Genomic DNA, 22,617 nt, shown 5'->3' with positions numbered 1-22,617 from the left:
CATACTTACACTACCAAGATGAAGGAAATATATTGATTCTGGGAAACTAATAAATTTGCCTCATACACCACCATCATGCCAACCTTTCCATTTTGAAATGAGAAATGATATTCCTTTACCTCTGTGTTGTAGCTGCACACATTTAAGCTCCAGAAAAAAATATCTTGACATTGCTGACCCCAACTATTACCACTGAACTTAGCCACTCCTACACACTATGTGCTAGTATTTTCTCAAACCTGCTAAATTGTAGAACATTTCCCTAAAAACAGTTTTCAGTATATTCTTGCAGTTACTTTTTCTGACTCCTTTCCCCTATCATAATTTGCGGTCTCTGTAATGGAGGTATGAGAGCAGATCACTGCGCTGTATGTCACCTGGACAGGTGGTATTTGGAAAGAAAGCTGCAGGCGATTGAGGATCAAAATGAGAGAGTGTAGTTGTTCATCGTCCTCTCTCCTCTCCAACTCTGCTTAAGGTTGACCTTCAGGTCACTGTGGCAGAAGAACCAAATTGTTCCTAAGGATAACTCTAAACAAACACACACTCTGAGCTTTTGTCTCACACAACATGGACGTAAGCGGATTTGTCTCTTGTCACCGGTCTCAATTCAAACGAAACACCAAATCCACTCAGACAACAGTATATTCATAAAGCTGAAAGGGAATATAACTTCCCACAAGAAAAAACACTACACTCTCCTGTAATCTCTCCTATCCCCCATGTTGTCACACATCTTTAAATCCAGTTAAATCAGCTGTACGTGGAGAGTAACTGGTGGTGGAGAATGGGGAGATCAGTGTCAATCACAGAAGAAAGGCACAGAAGACAGACATCACATGTCATCATTAAGACTCTTTTGCATTCCTCTCTCTATCTGGGAAAAAAACAACTCCAAAACAACACGTAAAATGTGGTAAATTCATCTTCCCACATATTTTCTGAATTACAAATGGATACAATCAAAAAAAATGTATCCATTTATATCCTAAACAAGGTTTTTTGAAGGAAGGTAATGACATTTATTTTGAAATCAAAGGTATTGTCAAAGAGACAACATTATACACATAATATTTGTCAAAGGGGATAATGGTGCTATTCCAAAGTTACTGAGTTACTCTAATAGCTGCATTACCCAGTCTGACAAATCTAGTGAAATGATGATTTACTGTATTTAAATATCCGATTTTATATATATAAATATCCCATACCCATTCCCTCATAAAAACATGTTCACACCTGTTGATTAACAGCAGTTAATTTTACATATCACAACAAGCTACATGTTATGTCAACTTTACTCATCTTGTTTTTTATTATATGAGGTTTTCTGGGTCCTACTGCCTTCCTCTCCAGACTGACATGAGAAGTGATAGTGCTGGCAGACAATGACAGAATTTGCTCACTGTTGGCTAAAGAGGAGGATTGGAGATGTTATGATAACTTAACTAATTAACATCTTCTCCTGGCTACACATCTAAGAAATAATGCTGTGTAACTGAGATATGATCCCCTACAGATATGATTCTCTTTATTGTTCTTCCACTTTTTTGGGTGGATTTTCATCCAAAACACATTCACTTTCACACTGAAATCCTTGTAGCAGTTGTAAAATCATATCTGGGTGATAATCACTATAACCACAGTCCTCAGCAACTGGCTACTGAACAAATCCATCTAAACAGCTGAGGATCAGGTAACTGTCTTGCTCAAAGGCACATGAGTGGTACAACACTGGCCAGAGGATTCCAGTGGGTCTGGGAATTCAAGCAAAATGCCCTCCAGCACAAAATTGCCTTCTTAACCTTTAGGCTGTTTACTGTTATAGCCTGGCTATGATTAAGACATCAGATGATGCTTTGTGAAAGAGAAGATTTGAAGGTGGGGAATCGTGTGTAAAGTGCAAATTGAAGCAGTTTAAACCACAAGCCATCTTGCCTCTATTGTCCCTAACCAACACAGACGTAAAAAAAAAAAAAAGCACTGTCAGTAGAACACACTGGAATGTGTTTTTATTAGTGCAGCATGGTTACGGTTTCAGTTTTGTTGGCTCGTTCAAAAGATCCAGGGCTGCACAACACATCTGCCTTGCACATAGTTCTTTAGACCTCAGTCTGACTTCCTGCCTGGCTGTTTACACCAGCCTCTGTCTCCTCGCTTTCACAAAGTAGTTGAACTTTAATTCAACGGCTTAGAAACAATGGATATAAAGAAATATACCATCCGCCTGAATAGCAAGTGTGTTGTCAAGGCAGTTTTTCACTATAAAAATGGGGGCTGAAATATGCATGACTGACAACATGTATCACACACATTACTGCCATATGACATAGTTTCATCCCCATCTCTGACGCACAGTACATGCTTCGTGCTATGTGTGCACACCCACATGGAGAACATAAAGAAATGCCAATGAAAAGGTAAGAATTCATGTTATTCCAGTGACTTAATTTACATCCTAAATTACATATGCCACCTAATCTTGCTACAGGGGGCCAAAGGAGCTCAGAAAACAGTCTGAATCAAAATCATTAACACTTTAACAATATGACCTCGTAGCACAGGACCTTAAATACAACAAAAGTGCAAAGTCGTAAGACAACAATACACAATATATAAGTACAATGCACAGTGCACTGAGCGCAGACTAAAATATCAGAGACTATCACTCACTCAAATGATACAGTGATTGCAGAAATAGTACATTGTGAGAAGAACAGGGTTGTGCAGGTCTTGCTATGGTAACACTAAATAACAGTGGGGGGCTGATCTGTAAAGAATGGCGAGGAGTCTAATTTGTGTTGATGTAAATTATAGAGGCTGGGCTGGTGGGGTGACAGCTTTTGGCAAGAATATAACAGAATCAAGGAGTGTCTGTTGAGTGACTCTAATAGTCTATTAACTATTATAAGCAACAAAATATAATAGATTTTCATGAGAAAAAGTCAGGGGATCCAGATTTATCCTTTGTGTAGGCTACCGAGGACATCAACTAAATTTGATGGCACTTCATGAGTTATTAAACTATTATAACCTGTGAAAAGACACTTTAGGTGTGTAAACCTACAGAGAATTCAAGATGTATGCATGCTGGCTCACTGTCATACTATCTATCCATTATTACTGTTATTTGTTACACTTGTGCTTTTCCTATTGAACAAAAGGCCCATTAAGGAGATTAAAATGAGATAAAAATAAAATAAAAATGAGATTAAAATCATCCTCAGCAATTTCACATTTGTCCCTTTTAATGAACTATCAAGTACCTGTGAGAGTCCCTGTGACAATCTCACTCAATAGGGTTTGAGAAAACAGTCCTTGCAGCTGTGCTGGGGTTCAGACTGTGAATAGGATAGACAGGTATGTCACACTTTTGACAAATAATGTGCAGCCACACACAAACTGCTATTATCTATATGGACATGCTGATGCAGAGAAATTACAGAACTCCCTGGGGTTGATAAATGCATTGGATTTCCATTGTAGCACTACCCCCTTTACATGTCTGCTGAGTTTGGTTTGACAATTAATTCACTGATTACATAAATAAATAAAATCCCTTTAAACCTAGTGGTAAGGTCACTGTTGCCTATGGGTTAACTCAACAACAACAAAAAGTCATCCAATACACATAATGTAAGCATAGCTCTAATTTGTAAAAACAAACAAAAAGATTTCTAATAATGTAAAAAATGTTAAAACTGATGCATGCATGCCAACATTGTACAGCAGCGTACTTTTTGTCTGATATTTTTTTTTTACTTTATGCTGGCCACTGAGCCACGTGGGCTGACCGCAAATGAAGGAAATCTGCGCGAAATCCTGTGACCCTGAGTGCCGTCTTACCTGAAAAAAGTAGCGGAATTACTTAGCAAATGTTTCAGCTCCACATGGTTACATGGGTAGCTTGCAGGCAGGAGCAGGGAGGGACGAGAGGCAAACAGAATGAGGCTGAAGGGGGAAAAAAAATAAGAAAGGGAGAGCTTAGGACTCCCCTTCAGGCATCCGAACAAGTCTGGACTGTTCTGCTGCTGCTTGTGTTCACCCTGCAATATAAGCAAAGCCGCCTTGGGAAATAGCGTTTACACTCTTCTGCAGGGATGCACTGACAGAAGCTCAGTCATTGAGCTACATTGGATGATCGTAGGACTTGTCTTGTGCTTTTTGTAGCAGTGACAAGACAGCAAGCTGGACTCTGGTGACTGGGAATACTACTGTGTTGCGCAGACACTGCACGGAGAGCGACGGCTGGATATGCCACAGGTGGAAAGGTGTGGAGCGGCAGGCTGTGGCCCGGTGCACGGAGCAGAGATCCGCAGGTAAGGAGAGATGGGGCTCTGTGCGATCCCTTGGCATAATGCACACCGGACTAGTGAACATACATTTATGGGAACACTGGTGCTACACAGAATCTGAGTTGTGGGGCATTGCTTAATGGTGAGCGATAACTCTCATACTGTATGTACAGAGCACTTATCTGAAATGTAGCCAGTGCACCACTCCTTAGCCCACTGCTTTCCCTGCAGCGAAAACTTTGTCTTTGAACAAGACCGAGCAGAACATTCATCACCTCATTTTCACCCTGTCTGAAATGCACTTCTTATAAAACCATCAACGTTGCAATATCAGGATCTTGCAGACGGTTCCCTTAAGATATAAAAAAATATAAAAACACAACATTGTAATGCTTTCATAAATTAGAAAAACTATAACCCCGAGAAAACCTGCAATTATACCCCTGTCCCTTGTCTTTATTACAGTTGCACAAGACAAAGGGGGAGTTTGCGGCCAAGTTCACCTTAACTGAACTCATTTAGTGAGAGGCATTATTCCTGCTACAGTTCATGATGCTGCTGAGAGAAAGAAACTCTCACTCCTCCGCTTCCTCCGGTCCGTGTATCTTTGGTCATTGGATTTTCCTTTCAGAAACGGGTATTAAAAAACAGGAAACGAGTGGTTATTTGATTTTCGTTTTAAAATACAAAAATTAAAATTGAAATACAAGGCGTTTTTCTTTTTCATTGTCAAAAAGGGATGAGCGAAATATAAAAAAATATTCGATTTTCATTTTCTATTTCATATAATAAAAATTAAAATCACTAGAAAACAGAAACGGAAAAAAGGCCTGTTGTTTCATATTCTGAGACCGGATGTTGTCATTTACAGGACGGTGCTGTGTAGAAGAAACAGTAGGCTAGTAGACTGCGGTCAATCCAGCCGTGAGTCCGATCTCCGTGGTCAAATCAGCCGCACTTAATTTCAAGTGTACAAGTATTCTCAGCATTATGGTAAATGCGGAGAAACGGCGTATTTACTTCCGGTTTTCAAAATAAAGGTATTTAGAACAGTAAGCTATAATTCGAACCTAACATTACATTTAAAATAAAAATATGTTACATTAAAGTGTTTCATGCGCCCAAGATGAATAAAAAACACTTTATATCAAGTATCTTTACTGCACCAGTGTGGAGAAATGCCAAAATAAAAAGTCTCATATTTATGCCTCCAGAGATTGCATATTTGACCATATTTGAGGTACTGTAAATACATATTGCTCAATAATTCCTAACTATGGATGGTATATCTGACTTCTACACATCTAAGACTACACACACACTCAATATCAAGCATTTTTACTGCAGCAATTTGGAGAAATTTAAGAATAAAAGTCCCATATTTATACCTCTAGATTCCATATTTTCTTATATTTGAGCTACTGTAAAAACATATTGCTCAATAATTCCTGGTTATGGGTGAAGCATTTTCATTATACTTCAATAATGCTGCAGTAATCATGACAAAATTTCACACTACTGTACTATACAGTTTTTCTGTTTTCTAGTGATTTTATTTTTTGTTATATGAAATAGAAAATGAAAATCGAACAATTTTTTAATTTCTCTCATCCCTTTCTGACCATGAAAAGAAAAACGCCTTGTATTTCAATTTTCATTTTTGTATTTTAAAATGAAAATCAAATAACCACTCGTTTTCAGTTTTTTAATACCCGTTTCTGAAAGGAAAATCCAATGACCAAAACATACACGGACCACCGTGCTGTGTAGAAGAAACAGTTGGCTAGTAGACTGCGGTCAATCCAGCCGTGAGTCCGATCTCCGTGGTCAAATCAGCCGCACTTAAATGTGAGTGTACAAGGTCCGTGTATGTTTTGGTCATTGGATTTTCCTTTCAGAAACGGGTAATAAAAAAACAGAAAACGAGTGGTTATTTGATTTTCGTTTTAAAATACAAAAATGAAAATTGAAATACAAGGCGTTTTTCTTTTCATGGTCAAAAAGGGATGAGAGAAATTAAAAATTATTCGATTTTCATTTTCTATTTCATATAACAAAAAATAAAATCACTAGAAAACAGAAACGGAAAAAAGGCCTGTTTTTTCATATTCTGAGACCGGATGTTGTCATTTACAGGACCGTGCTGTGTAGAAGAAACAGTAGGCTAGTAGACTGCGGTCAATCCAGCCGTGAGTCCGATCTCCGTGGTCAAATCAGCCGTACTTAAATTTAGAGTGTACAAGTATTCTCAGCATTATGGTAAATGCGGAGAAACGCCGTATTTACTTCCGGTTTTCAAAATAAAGGTATTTAGAGCCGTAAGCCATAATTAAAATATGTTACATTAAAGTGTTGTGTGCCCCTGATGAATAAAAAAACACTTTATATCAAGTATCTTTACTGCACCAGTGTGGAGAAATACCAAAATAAAAGTCCATATTTGTATCTCCAAGTGGTATTTTCATATATTTGAGCTACTGTAAAAACACTTTGCTCAATAATTCCTGGCTATGGATGATATATTTGACTTCTACACATCTAAGACTACAAGTATACTTAATATCAAGCATTTTTACTGTACCAATGTGGAGAAATTGAAAAATAAAAGTCCCATATTTATACTTCCAGATTCCATATTTTCTTATATTTGAGCTACTGTAAAAATGTAAACTGTATGTGGAACCACCTGCAACAGCTGTCACACTGAATAATATAAAAAAATAATATGTGAGGAAGAGACAGTAGGTACAATGGTGTTTTGAAGTTAAAACTAATTATTTTTCCCTTTTACCTACAAATGGACACAGCAGAGCTGCAAAATAAGAAGAATGTGGACTGGCATTGCATTTTGTGTGAAAAGTAAACAAATTAGAATTGTGTAGGATTTTGTGTTTAGTGTTTAGTGTTTATATTATCAAGATGTTATTTAACATTTGTGTGAAATTTTGTCACGATTACTGCATCATTATTGAAGTATAATGAAAATGCTTCACCCATAGCCTGGAAATATTGAGCAATATGTTTTTACAGTAGCTCAAAAATATAAGAAAATATGGAATCTGGAAGTATAAATATGGGACTTTTATTCTTCAATTTCTCCACATTGGTACAGTAAAAATGCTTGATATTAAGTATACTTGTAGTCTTAGATGTGTAGAAGTCAAATATACCATCCATAGCCAGGAATTATTGAGCAAAGTGTTTTTACAGTAGCTCAAATATATGAAAATATGCCACATGGAGGTACAAATATGGACTTTTATTGTTGAATTTCCTCAAATTGGTACAGTAAAAATGCTTGATATTAAGTATGTTTGTAGTCTCATATGTGTAAAAGTCAAATATACCATCAGTAGCCAGGAAACACTGAGCAATATGTTTTTACAGTACCTCAAATATGGTCAAATATGCAATCTCTGGAGGCATAAATATGAGACTTTTATTTTGGCATTTCTCCACACTGGTGCAGTAAAGATACTTGATATAAAGTTTTTTTTTATTCATCAGGGGCGCATGAAACACTTTAATGTAACATATTTTAATTATAGCTTACTGTTCTAAATACCTTTATTTTGAAAACCGGAAGTAAATACGCTGTTTCTCCGCATTTACCATAATGCTGAGAATACTTGTACACTCTGAATTTAAGTACGGCTGATTTGACCACGGAGATCGGACTCACGGCTGGATTGACGCTGATTCACGCAGTCTACTAGTCTACTGTTTCTTCTACACAGCACGGTCCTGTAAATGACAACATCCGGTCTCAGAATATGAAAAACAGGCCTTTTTCCGTTTCTGTTTTCTAGTGATTTTATTTTTTGTTATATGAAATAGAAAATGAAAATCGAATAATTTTTTAAATTTCGCTCATCCCTTTTTGACCATGAAAAAGAAAAACGCCTTGTATTTCAATTTTCGTTTTTGTATTTTAAAACGAAAATCAAATAACCACTCGTTTTCTGTTTTTTATTACCCGTTTCTGAAAGGAAAATCCAATGACCAAAACATACACGGACCTTCCTCCTCTGCCTTTGTGCCTTGATTGGTTTCAATTGTCTGTTCCACTTCTGAGGGCATCCATGTCTTTGCTGTGGTTTGGCTCACGCAACAGCGAGAAATCCCCTTACTGACATGGAAGTTTTAATAATGTCTCTGGGCAGACTCTTCCTCTCCGTCTCACCTTCACCCTCCCACTTTCTGTCTCGCATCTTTTCACTCACTGCATTGTTGCAGCCATTCTTGGCGTGTCACCCTGGTGGTGGATTTCTCTGGACTGATCCCAAGTGTGTCATCTATGGAGGACAGTTGCTAGTTACTGTTTGTTTGTGAGGGAACATTTTCTGTTGCCCTCAGTTGAGGATTAGGTAGAGAACTTTATTTTCAGAGTGATCATTTAGACCATTTTAACAACAATGGGCGTTTTTGTGGGAAAAGCCAGAACTTTTAATTTGAGTGGATATGTGTGTATTTTGATTGCTACTGGTGCTTAAATGGCTTCTTACTGTGTTTATGTTGGATTAAACTAGTTATAAACCAGGAGGTATTGACTTTTTGTGTCTGTTCATTCATGTCTGAATGAGAAGGATAAACCATTGACAAATGCGGTTACTTCCCTTATTCAGTCCATCTGGCTTTTGTTGATAGTAATTCAAAGCTTGTGAAATACTAAGGGAGGATAATATCATTGGTTCTTTAGGAACTTGTTCCAACAAGGGGTCACAGGAGATTTTCAAAAGCTACAGTTTTTAGTACTTTTGTTTACTTTGGATGAAGAAACAGAATGATAATCCATTAATGGTGGAAGTGAGAGATGCTGCACTTGACCTGAGGGTAGAGGTCAAAGGTCACAGAGTCAGTCACCCTGTCTGGGAGTAAGAACAGGACTCCCAGACAGCCTGATAGCAGGGCTCTTCTGTTCTTGCTACCAGCTGCTTGTGGCTACCAAGTACACAAAATCCTGGTGTATGAGCTGGAGACTTTGGTAATTCACTGTGACACCCCTCCCTCCTGTGACCCCTCCACCCCCTTGTCCACTTGTGTCACTCTGCCTCTGGACTGATGTTATGCCGAGGGGGCTTACACAATCCGGCACTCTGTCCCACTGCAATGGCCGGTGGCCTGCCACCCCCCTTGGAGAATGGCATCTCTACTAAACCACAACCCCATGATCCTTCCTGAGCTGAGCTTTCAGAAAGCACAGCCCAGTCTCTGTACAGCTCCCACCAGAAGCTCTGGGATGAGTCCTAATCTCTTTTTCTTCCTGTCCCTGAAAAGTCCTTTTCTTCTTCTGTCAATTCTGGGGTTTACAGATCGTTTTTTCCACAATATGTCCTCACCTGATACCTTTTAGGATTGGTCTTAGCATCTCTTTGCTACTGTGTCATTGACCTTTTAACCCATGTGTTTAGCTTCAATTCCCAGGTGGTCTGTAGTGGGTGCGGCCATACCCATAAGCCAGTTACTTCATCCTTTTAAAATTCCAGGTGTTGAGGCCACCCTAGGAATGTACTACTTAATAAAGACGTGATGAATATCTTCACGTATGCTGTAATAAAAACAGAGTTTATCAGAGGAAGTGGGTTACTCCCACAGTTGGCATGTGATCTAGCCAGTGAGTTATTTCAATAATTATTTGAAAATATACACCAGCAGGATTGTATGAAACACAGATGAGTATAGGGTCTGAAAATAGAGTCTGGTTTGTGGGTGTGGCACGAAAAGGAAGAGAGGAAAAAAAACCTGGCTTTTGATGCTTTCAGTGTTTACTACCGCTTCTTTTAGTCGTCAGCTGGTGTTTTTAATGGCCCTCGTATCATTAATACCTTTCAGTTATGATATGTTAAGTGAGCGGAGATTTAAACGCTCAGAATAGGCTGTGGGTATGCACTGTGGTCTCAACACCTGGCTTACATAATGAAACCAGAAATAAACAACATTTTATTACATTCCATGCAGGAAAAAGAGAAATAACATGAAAGGTGAGCAAGCTGCAGGGGCTTGCCGGGAGCTAATTGTACATGATTTAATTTTATAAGTGTATGAGTCTTAAAATAAGTACTTTGAATGTTGGAAAGGGGCATTACATTTGGAACATATTAAGCTTCATGCGAGTGCTGCATGTTCTCTGAAACTCTGAAACTGTTGGGTTTGTGGCCTCTGCATCTTACGGTGGGAACAAACATTTATGGGTAATTATGAGCTTTTGGCTTCAGACAATGTCTGAAAGTTTTCATTCTTCACCAAATTAAGAGAGGACGAGGCCAACGATTGTCTTTTTTCACTTATGCAAGTCTTCATAGTGTTGTTGCACTGTGTGTACTATATACTCAGTATACAATGTATGACAGTAGTAAACTTTATGTATCATAATTCTTAAAGGAATTGTATAGGATGAAATCTGCTCATTCCTCTTCCTACCAAGAGTTAGATTAGAGGATTGTTACCACTCTCAGACAGGAGACACCTCTACAGCTCACTAATTAACATGTCATATCTTTTCAGTTTGTTTAATCCTTGCAAAAGCAAAGTGTAAATATAACAAGTTGTGGTTTTTTGAAGGGTTATGTGACAGATTTGAGAGTGGTGTCAATTTTCTCATCAAACTCTCTAAAGCGATTAAATGTCCCAAAAATTTAAATTGTTCTTTTAAGGGGCAACAGATCCTGTTTTTCTTTAGGTTGGTTACTGAGTGCTGAGGCTGTAATAGCTTTTGTAATAGCCATAATAGCAGTACTATCTCTGGTACACAAAATACTACAACAAAGTGGGAGCGCTTTAATGTAGTTTTCTGTCTGCTGAGAATGTTATCAGACCTGTCAACATGTACCAGCTACAGCTGTCTTTCATGTGGGCTAGTTCTGACAGTCAGTCTGGTTTGGGTCAGCGTTCCAAAATGCCAAGCAATGAAAGCAACCAAATTTCAGATGATGTTGATGTTCTTTCTCATACAGACTCAGAAAATCACTTCACTTGTGTCCTGCTGCTCTCCCTTATACATTTGGTTTCATCAGCTTAAGTGCTTTCTCATGGTCTTTCTCTTGACAATGTTTACTTTAGCTACCATTGCTCTACAGAGTAGATCAGAGGTTTTCTTCGTTGGCTCAACATCTGTCAGCTATTTGCAGTAGCCACTGTGTCATGCATCACCTCTATAAAAAGGTGAACATGAATAGATGTTGTCATGAAGAGAAATGCTTCCCATCTGTACTGCATTTCTTTACCAGATGAAAGCTGTCACTGGAATTTGTTCAAAGTTCATAACTTGTGACCAGTGGTTGGGGACACTGATCTGAAAAGGTGAATGAGGCCAAAACAAATCTACAATTACAAAGTTCTGCAGTCTCTATGTCTCAAAGAACAGCAAAGCTCTGTTGCATTTTTTCAAAATGGTACATATTGTCCATAAGGTTCTGGCTCTGCGTTCCAGACACACACTAACGAAAGACAGCCACAAAATCTGTGAGTTAGGACAGTGAAGCTTGAGAAAGAGAAAATGTCTAGGCAGCATTTATTAGTTTGTGTCTCTCCATATATTTTTTACATGTCTTAGTGTACCATGTATGCCCTTTATAATGTAGAGCTAGTGATAATAGGAAGGATGCTTGTGGTCAGAAAGAAATACTAAAGTTTTAAAATAAACATTTATTTTTAAGGTATGGACATTTGTGTAAATTATAATCATCAATAAAGTCTTGGAATGTTGTGAAGTATTTTTCAATCCATTTGATGTTGGCACATTTTCAATTTTTCTAGAAGACCCATGTGACAAGTTTGGCTTGGACTGGACTGGAAGTTACAATTCAAACTAATGGATTTTCATCTCCAAATATGTACAACCCAGTGATAATAATTTAATCTGGCTGCTTCAGTATAAGTTTAAAGGTCCAGTGTGTAACATTTAGGACGATCTATTGGCAGTCTTTTCAGGTTTTGTCACAGCGTGCAGTAATGTCACAGAGAACTCCTGGACCACTGATGTTAGATAGTTCAATATATATATATTTTTTAAAGTATTATTTTTTGGCCTTTATGCATTTATTTGATAGAGAGACAGCTGAAGACAGACAGGAAAGGGGGGCAGAGAGAGGGGGGATGACATGCAGCAAAGGGCCGCAGGTCAGAGTCAAACCCAGGCCACTGCGTATATGGGTCGCCAGCTCTACCGATTGAGCTAACCAGGCGCCCACAGTTCAATATTTGAAAGTAAAATGTCTAATGATTATGTGTGTATCTTCCAGAGAGATAGTGGAAGTAGCAGTAGGCTAATATTTAGTCAGGGCTTGTAAAGAGTAAAACACTTCTTACAGGTGAGTGTACGTTTTCTATATAGGGTATCTATAGATAACACTGGATCTGAGAAGACCCGTTATTCTAATATGTGACACAGCTAAAGAAGACCATCGGTCTGCAGCTGAAATAGTGGAGCCATCCCAGAGGGAGAAATTTTATTAATTCTGTGTTATCCCTGACAATTTGGGGGAGCCTTCTGCAGATACATTAATGCTGATGAGCCTGGATGAATGTGCTCTCGTTTTAAATTTATGTGCTTCACCTTTTTCAGCTTTGCATTCTCTGCCTTGTGCATGCATTCCACTTCCTCTGCACATCAGTACATTCAGCTGTGTGCAACACATCTACCCAGTTTTTTCTATTTCACCTATCGTTGAAACTAAAACCCATGCCTGGTGATACAGTTCTGACAAGGCTCTATGCCTCCTTTAAGGCAGATAAGATTGTGTCCCACCTCCTTTTACAAAACATTGTGAAAGTATTGATGTGCCTTAGAGCTTTTCTGATTGGTAATTGCTTCACTGTCAGTAGCAACAGAGTCAAAGTATCTAAATATGCTTAGGTTGTCCTCCCAAACCCCTCAGTAGTAGAAGGCTCAGTAGAAGGCAGAGGGATGGTATCATCTTCCTGTTTGGCTTGTAACAGGTGGTATTCCCAGATGTTTTATTTCCCAGTCGCTCTAAGAGAGAAAATTAATGTACCATTGAAATGGCCGGTTCTGGTTCAGTGACAGGACACGCCGGAAGTCACGTCCATAAATCAAGCAAGATATAATTTGGGCTAGAAATAAGGTGGATACTTAAGTCTTAAGTATAAGCCAGAAGGAACCAGTATTTTGATTGATTCTGTTCATTATAATACCACTTAATTCTAGTCAAAACAGAATGTCCTGATGGGACATATGGAGAGTGATGTTCAAAACTAAACAAAAAATTCAAAAGTACTTTGTGCATAAATCTTTCCTTTTAGAAGGAAATACAATAAAAACCATCAACGTCAAAACAACAATACAAAACAAAACAAGTTTACAGGGTAAATGCAATAAGTACTACAAGTAATGTATGGTAAAAGATATCAGATAACAGATAATATTCATGACTTAGTCCTGTATGTTTAAAATATTAATGTATTACTGTCAGGAGAAGGCAGAATGAGAAAGGAATTGGTTTAGAAATGGAAGAAGACTAGGTGTCTTCAGAAGGTTTGATGTTGTATTGTGTTTGTCTATGATATTTGTTGTTTTCAGTCATTATGTAACAACATTGCTAAAAAATATAATCTTGATGACAAAGCCAGTAAAATGAAGCGTTTAAACTTAAACGAAGAAAGCTCACCCAGAAGTAAGATGTGGGGCGCTGAGGACGTCGGATATCCTGCTCATTACTCACAAACATAATTATTGTGGTATGGTATATAAGTATGGTGTAGAGAGCCAGAGAGCATGAAAGTATTCATCTGGGTTAGACACTGTGGACTTCCACCATACAGACCGTATTATAACCATATTAGATTATTGTAAAATTCATATTTTATTACCTGAGCTTCAGGGTTGCAGTGAAGGGAGAATTAGTTTTTGCATACCGGTTTACGTGTATTTGCCAATGATGTGCAAATTGTACTGTATGTCTTGCATCTGATGTTGGTAGTGACACAAAGTTTTCATGATAATAGTTCCTATTTAATGTAATGTTTTCCTTGTAATTATTACATTAATCAGGAAACCATCTGATATTGGGATGGGCAACAGATAACAGTGGCAGTAGCAATAGATGTGTGAACCATTAAGTAGACCAGTAGAGCACTCTGCGAATGTGTGTTTACTTACTTACACTACAAGCTCCAGTCTTGGTCATTATGCTAGTTTAAGAGTTATTTAGTGTCACTGCAATGCTAAAACCTCAGGGTCCTTGAGGCAAAAGGAACGTTGACCTTAAGAAGACTTTTGAAGCTTTGCTGTTATAATAAAAGAGACTTCACCCGGTAGTCAGACAGACATTTAGTTGAAAAGAAGACATGTTCAAAGGCAGGAGACTGGCAGGCAGGATATAAAAGATGCTAGGTGGGTCAGAACAGGTACAGGCAGGAACAATGGCTACGACTCTAAGGCAACATAGACAATCTGACAAATAACAGGGCTGAACTACCCTCAACATATGCTGAGGAACAAATTACTAATGGGATGCAGCTGAACAGGAAAGTGACAAGATCAGGCAACTAGCAGAAACAGGAAATTCGATGGGGATGAATAGTAAGAAGCTGAGGGATGGCAGCATTTCATTTAACAGGAGATGTTTACAACTCAGACTAATAGGACCTGGGGACACGAAGAAATGAGGAGGAAGGAGTAGTTATGTACACTGAAAATGTTTTTTTAACTACCAGTTAATGGACTGATATTAAAGGAAATTTTTAAAGCAGCACAATATCACAATTTGTAGTGAGTTGTAATTGTTTCAGACATAATAAAACGTTTTTTTGCCCTTTGTGTGCCCAGGTTGTGAAGATGTGGAGCTGGGTTTTCATTGTGACTGTCCTCCTGTCCTCCATGAAACAGGCTTCAGCACAGGGTATAAATAACTCTAATTCTCCTCCCAACTATAACAACAGTCCCAATAATTCTCCTCAAGTGTTTGTGTGCCACAGAAAGTATGTTTGTATGTGCTCACATGTGTTCTCCATCACTTGTATTTGTAGGCAGGTGTAATAATGTGCAAGCAGCAGATATTGTTTTCCTGGTCGATGGGTCTTCCAGTATTGGCCGAGCTAACTTCCTGCAGGTAAAAGGCTTTATGGCTGGAATCGTCAAGCCATTTGCCAGCTCTGTCGGCGAGTCAGGGATCCGGTTTGGGGCCATACAGTACAGTGACACCTCCAGGTGACTGACAAGATTCATATTTACCTCAATATATCATGTGCATGCAGTGACAAAGGATCTTACTGCAGGTGCACAATTGTGTATTAATGCACATTTCTCTCCCTTCAGAGTTGAATTTACATTTGCTACGTACCTGAATGGCACTGAGCTTGTCAATGCTGTACAGAATCTGAACTATAAGGGTGGAAACACACGCACTGGTGCCGGTCTCAAGTTTGTTGCTGATAACTTCTTCAACCCTGCGTCCAGTCGGGAGGTCCCTAAGGTCCGAGGAGCTGCCATTCTGTGATGTTTCATAATTATAAAACTGCAGATTTAACATAGCAACAAACATATTGTATTATAATTCTGCCTGTGGGTCCTACTTAACTTTCAGATCACCATCCTGATCACAGATGGGAAGTCACAGGACAGTGTGCAGGACCCAGCACAGAAGCTGCGCAGTCAAGGAGTGAATGTTTTTGCGGTCGGTACGTGTCTCACCTGCAATTTCTCCTGTCTTACTCAGAGTAGTTTGGCTTTTTTTTTTCGACATATGCTTCTGAAATTACTGTGATTTCTTTTTATCTTCGCCAATTGTTTTTGTGTTTATTAGGTATAAAGAGTGCAGACAGGAACGAATTGGCTCAGATCTCCTCCCAGCCCAGCAGTGATTTCACCTCCTTTGTTGGGGACTTCAAGCTGCTGAACACACTTCTTCCTCTTGTGAGTCCCAGAGTGTGTTCCAAAGCAGGAGGAGTCTACGCTAGCGATGGTATGTGGGCTAAATTCAATAGAATGACATCAGCATACTAAAATACACACAAATAGAGTATCTGACATTTATCTCAGACTTTACTGTCAGACCTTACCTGCTTTTAATTCTATGTCTCATTCTGCTTCCACCCTCTCCTCATCCTCCTCTCAGAGGCATTTTCTGGTCCGTCCAACATTCAGTTCACAGGCCAGACATCTGATTCTCTCAGGTTTCGCTGGAGTCAAGCAGGGGGGCCTGTCAGTGGCTATGTGGTCCAGTATGTGCCTCTCTCTGGCCTGGGTCAGCCCATCACAGCAGAACTGCGCCAGGTGAGTCCAGGTGTTGTGGAGTATTCGTGACACATGGGGATGATTGGTATGACCTAGATTGAAGTAGCAACAGCGGTTTTAGGAGCCAAGTCAATCCTGCTTTGCAAGAGAAACACGTGCCTTCAGGCTGAGTATGAACCTGTCTAATGGGTGGATCTTCTTCATGTAGATGCTGTAGAGATTAAACAATGGCAGAGCAAAGAGTGAAATTCCCTTCTGTGTACCCTGGCAGATATAAGGAAGATTGAAGAATGGCATAGCTCCACCATCTAGCATTATGTAGCTGTCATTCACTTTGCAAAAACTTGTTTAAGGCTTTACTGTTTACAAATGTGACCTCTCTCTCTTCCCTGCAGGAGACTGTCTCTGCTAGTCAGAGGACCTTTACAGCACGAGAGCTGAGATCGGGAACCGACTACCTGGTGACTGTTATTGCCCAATACCCCAACAGTGTAGGAGAATCTGTTTCTGCCAAGCAACGAACCAGTGAGTAAAAAGTGAAGGACAGCAGAGAGACATCTACTGAAACACATTCTCTTTTATGTTAACCCTAATACCTGCAATTTTTTTTTCTCATATAGGGTCTTTGCCAGGGGTCTCCAGTCTGCGTCTGGTCCAGGCAGGCTTCTTCTCTCTCTCTGTGGGCTGGGATCAGCCTTCATCTGCTGTCCAGGGCTACAGACTCACCTATGGACCCCGAGGTCGGGCACACTCACACATACATCAATTTCCTATTTTCTGTCTATCGCTATCTTTCTCTTTCTGGCTGCTTCCCATCTGACATGTGCACTTTTTTTAGTAACACTTAGAAACATCGCCTTTGTTGTCAGTTGACAGAATTATCAGGTCACGAAAACTAATCTTGACAGAATGAAGGATTACAGTAAAAAATTAAGGAGGGAAAGACACTACAGTTGTCAATAACAGTTAACCTGTTGATGGCAAGTTGGAAACATGTCAAGAATGTGCAGCAGTCAAGGCTGAATGTGGGGAACATGAGATTCCCTAACACCTTATCTCCCTCAGGCTCTGGCTGTCAGTAAAGATTTTATTGTCCAATCATTACCTAAAATATCAAATACATTTTATCATCACCAGTCTTGAAATTAGATAGACAGGGAAAACCTTTACTTATGTCACAGATCGTCAGTAATTTTGTCCTTGTATTTCTAGAGACAGGGTGTGGCACGGATCAGTCTCAAGATGTCTGGGTGCTTATACCATGATTCAGGGGAGAAAAGTGGCCCCTGGGGGCTGATATAAACAGTTTATCCTTCCGAACATGTGGCAGGAGTGCCAGTCTCACATGGAGTAGTTAGGCTGGCATGTGTGTGAGAGTATTTAAATGAAGTCAGTGTGTATCCAGTAATGAGAGGTGTGATGTTCCTACTTGTTCCTGCGTCTGCCGGTTCTAGCAAGCACGCACCTTTGACACAGATCATTCAAAGAAACATTGACAGACATGTAAACACATATAGGACATGTAGACAACACAGACATAAACACAAATTTGGCATAACCTCTGAACATTATTTGTCTACAGTTGGCTTGCCGCCATGCTTACGCTTTGGTAAAAATGCGGTCAACTTAATGAAGGGAGGACACTTCCCATACATGTATTTTTGCAGCTTGTTGTCAGTTAATTTGTCTGAAAACGTTCTGTAGTATACAGTATAATCTGTGTTTGCTATTAGGGCACAATGCTCTCCTTCATGCCCTCAACTTCTATGCGCCCTGTCTATTGTGTGGTTGGAAGAGCAGGTCAGCCAGCAGCTCAGCTGTTGGAGCAGTCTCTGTCTGCAGACTCCACATCGATCACCCTGGAGTCACTTCTGCCCGACACAGAGTACGTCATCAGTCTCTACCCACTGTTCCCCCGAAACTCTGCATCCCCGTCCACCCTCAACGCCCGAACACGTGAGTCCACCTTGCAGCCCATCAGTAATGCCTTTTATACTGTTATATTGGGGTGATAGATTGTAATTTTGTCAGTCATCATCAGTAGACACAATTTAATACAGTTCTGTAATAAAGCTACAAAATGAAGCAATATTGAGAGGTACAGTATCTGTACAGTAATACATTACTATTTGTGATACTATGTCCTTGTGGTTTGTATTGGGTTTCAGTATAATTGGCAAATATTATTCAAAGTGTCTGTGTTCATGTTTTTGCATGTGTCAGTGCGCCTTGAGGCAGTGCAGCAGTTAGCAGTGGAGACGGAGTCAGAGGGTAGTGTGCGTTTGCGGTGGAGAGGCGTCAGTGGTGCGCGGGCCTACCGTCTGGTCTGGGGACCATTTACAGGTTAGGACAAAGCCGACATCAAACAACCTCTTGCCTTTCTACCAGTCAGTGTTTTTTGTTTTTTTACAATTTCTTTTTCTATTCACAAAGGTCGAAATGTGGAGACTGTGGAGGTTGCTGGTGACAGCGAGTTTCACACTTTGTCCAGACTGCAGCCCGACACTGAGTACATCGTCACTATCATCCCACTGTATGAGGGCAACACTGAGGGCCCTGTAGCAACAGCCAGCTTCAAGATAGGTAGGTGTGGTTTCAGCAGTTCATTACAACACCATACTCCCTGTGAATTATACCTTCTCAAAACTCACAGTTACACACCCACCAAAACCTTAAATTACCACAATACACTAAATTACATTAAATTTTTTTGTCCCTTCGTTTCTCAGATTAGTAATTGTCGTAAAAGATGCTTTTTGAACTAGTGGTTGCCTTATTTTGTGTCCTGCCAAGTAAAGGACAGGAAGCACAGTGAGTCAAGATGCCCTACATTCTTTGCCGGTGTTTGTTTGTCTCTCTTTTGAAAACCTACATGTGTGCCTGTTTAGTTTTGTTTAGGGACATTTCTAGCACACCTACGCACTCATTATACACATATTCCATCTGTATCTCGTGATTAATACCAATATGGTGTTGGACTAGTGCTATTTGAAGGAAGACTGACTCATCGCAGGGCCTGCTGCACTGAGCAGAGAGCTGGCAGAAATGAAAGAGTGAAAACCTTCTTGTGGCCTAATTCTGCTCTCAAAGAAGTGAGAGATATACAGTCCTCTATATACTGTACACCACAGTAACTTAAACTGTAGCTCCACTTGTTTCTCTCTTGTTTGTTCCTGTTTAAACTAGTAGATTAACAACAGTTTGTTGTGTCTGTGGTTTGTGATGAGTTGCCTGTTCCTTCTCATGAGGATAAAATGTTGACTTTTGTTTCTTTGGCTTTTAGTGAGGATGTATGTTTTTAACATGTATGAAGCCTAGCCACGGACTGTATATAAATATGGTCTGTATTTTATATACGGTCTCTGATTAAGTCCTAAACAATATTTGAAAGACTGCATGACATTTAAAGTTTACGTTCTTTTTTTTATCTTCTACCACATTCCCAAAACTTCAAGGGTTAGGGTATAGTCTGACTCTCAGGCCTAAAGGGGACATCAGTGGGTACCTATTGCTGTCTGTAGACTTTGTTCTTTGGCCTGTTTGCTCCTTTCCTGTGGATTTATGTTCGTCACCAACAAGACCTGTGGCCTACTACTGTATAGTACAGGTTGTATATCTGTCCCATGGGACTGACCTATGGGCTGATACTTTGCTCTTTTTCACAGGAAGCATTTCTCCTTTTAACAAAGTCCACCACACCAGCAGCCTGAGGCAGGGGTGTGGTACTTTATCTGAAGTGAAAAACTCCATAACTATCATTTATTTAGCTGTAAATGGTAGAATATTGGTTCTTCCTCAAAATAGTATTTAATATTTTTTGTGCTAGCTTATGTTGGCTGAGCCTAAACAAGATGGCACAACTCAACACAACAAATAAATCAACGTGTTTTTTATTTTGGTTTGTGAGTACATACTCACATTTCAGCCACATTAGTTGCAATTAATCAGAATCACAATGAGAATTAGGTTTATTGCCAGGGCAATGTACTGAGTATTTAAAGGATATTTTAATTTTCTTTAAGTCTGTATTAATACAATACTCTTGTGCTCATACTGCTTCCCATCTGACTTGTGCACTTTTTTTAGTAACACTTAGAAACATCGCCTCTTTTTGAGCAAAAACAAAATTTGTGAGTTGTGTTATTATGTTTAGAAAGCATATCTGATTATTTGTGGATGCTAATGCTGCCTTTGTGTGTATTGATTAAGCATTTTGCCCATCACAGAGACTGTGGATTTTATCCCCCATCACTGATCACAGCAACAAATAAAAGGGGTGTTCAGGCATTTCAGTATTATTAAGACAGACTTGGAAAAAGATGAACGTATGCTTTAACATCATCAATGATGGGAGTAGAGCTTTACTTATAACATATTAAATAATTACAAACATATTACGTAACATGTGTTTCCCTCAGAGCGACAGGAGCAGCAGGTCCTCAGAGCAGCTACCACTGGCCCCTCCTCCATTCGCCTCACCTGGAGAATAATTCAGTCCTCTCAAGGGTACCGCCTGGAGTGGAGGGAGGGGGAAGGTCAGATGTGCATATCACCTACACGCTCAAACGTTCAATTTTCTTTTTGTACTTACATTCAAACATTCTGCAGTTTTGAGCAGGGCTGTGCAATATGGACAGTTATTATTATGATCACACATCAAGAAATAATTCTGATATATAATGATATGTGCTGAAAAAATGTATTGCATTAAACTTCCTGTTGATGCAAAGTATTGTCATTTTGATTTCTATTAACCTTACTTGTTTTAATATAGACAACAAGATGCAATGTGGCCCTGTGTCATGATGACTAATACATTGTTTTATCGCTGCATGATTTGAATGACATATAGCATCATAATGTATTAAATGCTAGCTCCTCTTTTAAGTTGCAAGTACAGCAGTAGGAAGAATACACTGATACTGTAGGTACAGTGAATATAAATCCTCTGATCTTTGACTTTTGCTCTGTCTCCAGGAGGCCGTGTCCAGACCCTGTCCTTTCCTAGAAGCACCAGCAGCTATGAGCTAACAGGCCTTCAGCCCAACACAGAATATATCATCACGCTGTACACCTTGTTCGAAGGTCGTGAGGAGGCCACACCTGTCTCCACCTCATCCAGAGGTCCGTAACTCAGTCAGGCGGCACTAAACCCTGAATTTCGAGTGATTTATAGGTCATAAACCAGCTGGGGTTAAATTCCAAGTAATTCTGAATATGTTTTCATGTAGATACTATCTATGCTTAAATGCTTCTTTGTATTTTTTATGAGTGTCCTAATCTTCTGATGTTGCAGAAGAACAGCCAGTGGGGAAAGTGTCCAATCTAGGAGTTGTGGAGACTCTGGGCAGTACTGTCAGACTTGGCTGGACGGGTGTAGCCGGGGCCACACAGTACCGCATCGTTATCCTGAACACAGAAGGTACTCTGTCTGATTTCATTCATTATTTTATTATTCATTTTTATTTAGTAAGTGCGTGATTACGATGAAAAAATGCTTGTGAAAATGATGTGTCTGTGTGTTTCATGTCATGTCAGCGGGAACAGAAGAAATCCGGATTATCCCTGGAAACCAGACAACCCTTGACCTCAGAGACCTGACAGTGGGAGTGTCCTATGGTGTCAGTGTCACAGCGCTGGTGGGAGAAAATCAAGGAGACCCAATTACTGTCTACATCAAACCAGGTGGGTCGAGCAGTGACACTGTGCTGCTGTGTGCATCATCCAGTTTTTCTGCTCCTGTAAACGGCCAATTATAGATAGCAGATTACTAAACAATTCCCATCTAATTTTTGATATAATACATCCTCTAGTCTCTTCCGTTGTTTCCATGGTTGCTTTATCCTTTTTATCTTGACATTTGACAATGAGTTTCTTGAGTGTGATCCTCTCTCTCTCTTCTCTCGTTTATCTTGCAATATTAACACCACTGGATCCTTTTTAAATGCTGTTCACAGTCACTGTATATTAGCACATTATGTATACAATATAAGTGTTATTCAGTATGTGTCTGAATATTTGTGAACATCTTTGAAAGCCTTGGTTGAAATTCTTGACAACCTTTCTTTTGTCCCTGTTGCTGCCCTAGAAGTGAAATACTCAGGCTTTCTTTCTTTTTATATTGAATTT

The 22,617-nt window shown here is 39.5% G+C and overlaps 1 protein-coding gene across 4 annotated transcripts in view; it reads left to right on the top strand.

Moving 5' to 3' along the window:
• The first annotated feature begins 3,943 nt into the window (after positions 1 to 3,943).
• col7a1 (collagen, type VII, alpha 1) overlaps positions 3,944 to 22,617 on the top strand; it is a 63,363-nt gene continuing 44,689 nt past the window's right edge. Inside the window, exons 1-16 of one of the 4 annotated variants that reach the window (XM_051414493.1) lie at positions 3,944 to 4,319; positions 15,082 to 15,154; positions 15,282 to 15,462; positions 15,571 to 15,727; positions 15,839 to 15,932; positions 16,058 to 16,216; positions 16,370 to 16,527; positions 16,884 to 17,013; positions 17,109 to 17,228; positions 18,289 to 18,444; positions 18,712 to 18,831; positions 18,922 to 19,071; positions 20,907 to 21,023; positions 21,466 to 21,612; positions 21,785 to 21,910; positions 22,027 to 22,173. In XM_051414493.1, coding sequence (XP_051270453.1) covers positions 15,091 to 15,154; positions 15,282 to 15,462; positions 15,571 to 15,727; positions 15,839 to 15,932; positions 16,058 to 16,216; positions 16,370 to 16,527; positions 16,884 to 17,013; positions 17,109 to 17,228; positions 18,289 to 18,444; positions 18,712 to 18,831; positions 18,922 to 19,071; positions 20,907 to 21,023; positions 21,466 to 21,612; positions 21,785 to 21,910; positions 22,027 to 22,173 — 2,026 coding nt within the window. In that variant the 5' untranslated portion in view covers positions 3,944 to 4,319; positions 15,082 to 15,090. The remainder of the gene's footprint in view (positions 4,320 to 15,081; positions 15,155 to 15,281; positions 15,463 to 15,570; positions 15,728 to 15,838; positions 15,933 to 16,057; positions 16,217 to 16,369; positions 16,528 to 16,883; positions 17,014 to 17,108; positions 17,229 to 18,288; positions 18,445 to 18,711; positions 18,832 to 18,921; positions 19,072 to 20,906; positions 21,024 to 21,465; positions 21,613 to 21,784; positions 21,911 to 22,026; positions 22,174 to 22,617) is intronic. The other 3 variants (XM_051414492.1, XM_051414491.1, XM_051414494.1) reach the window with 3 other exon arrangements.

This window comes from Dicentrarchus labrax, unplaced genomic scaffold (genome assembly GCF_905237075.1).
Source record: "Dicentrarchus labrax unplaced genomic scaffold, dlabrax2021, whole genome shotgun sequence".
Lineage (NCBI taxonomy): Eukaryota > Metazoa > Chordata > Actinopteri > Moronidae > Dicentrarchus > Dicentrarchus labrax.
The sequence above is the reverse complement of the archived record's forward strand: the minus strand, read 5'-3'. Positions and strand labels throughout refer to the sequence as shown.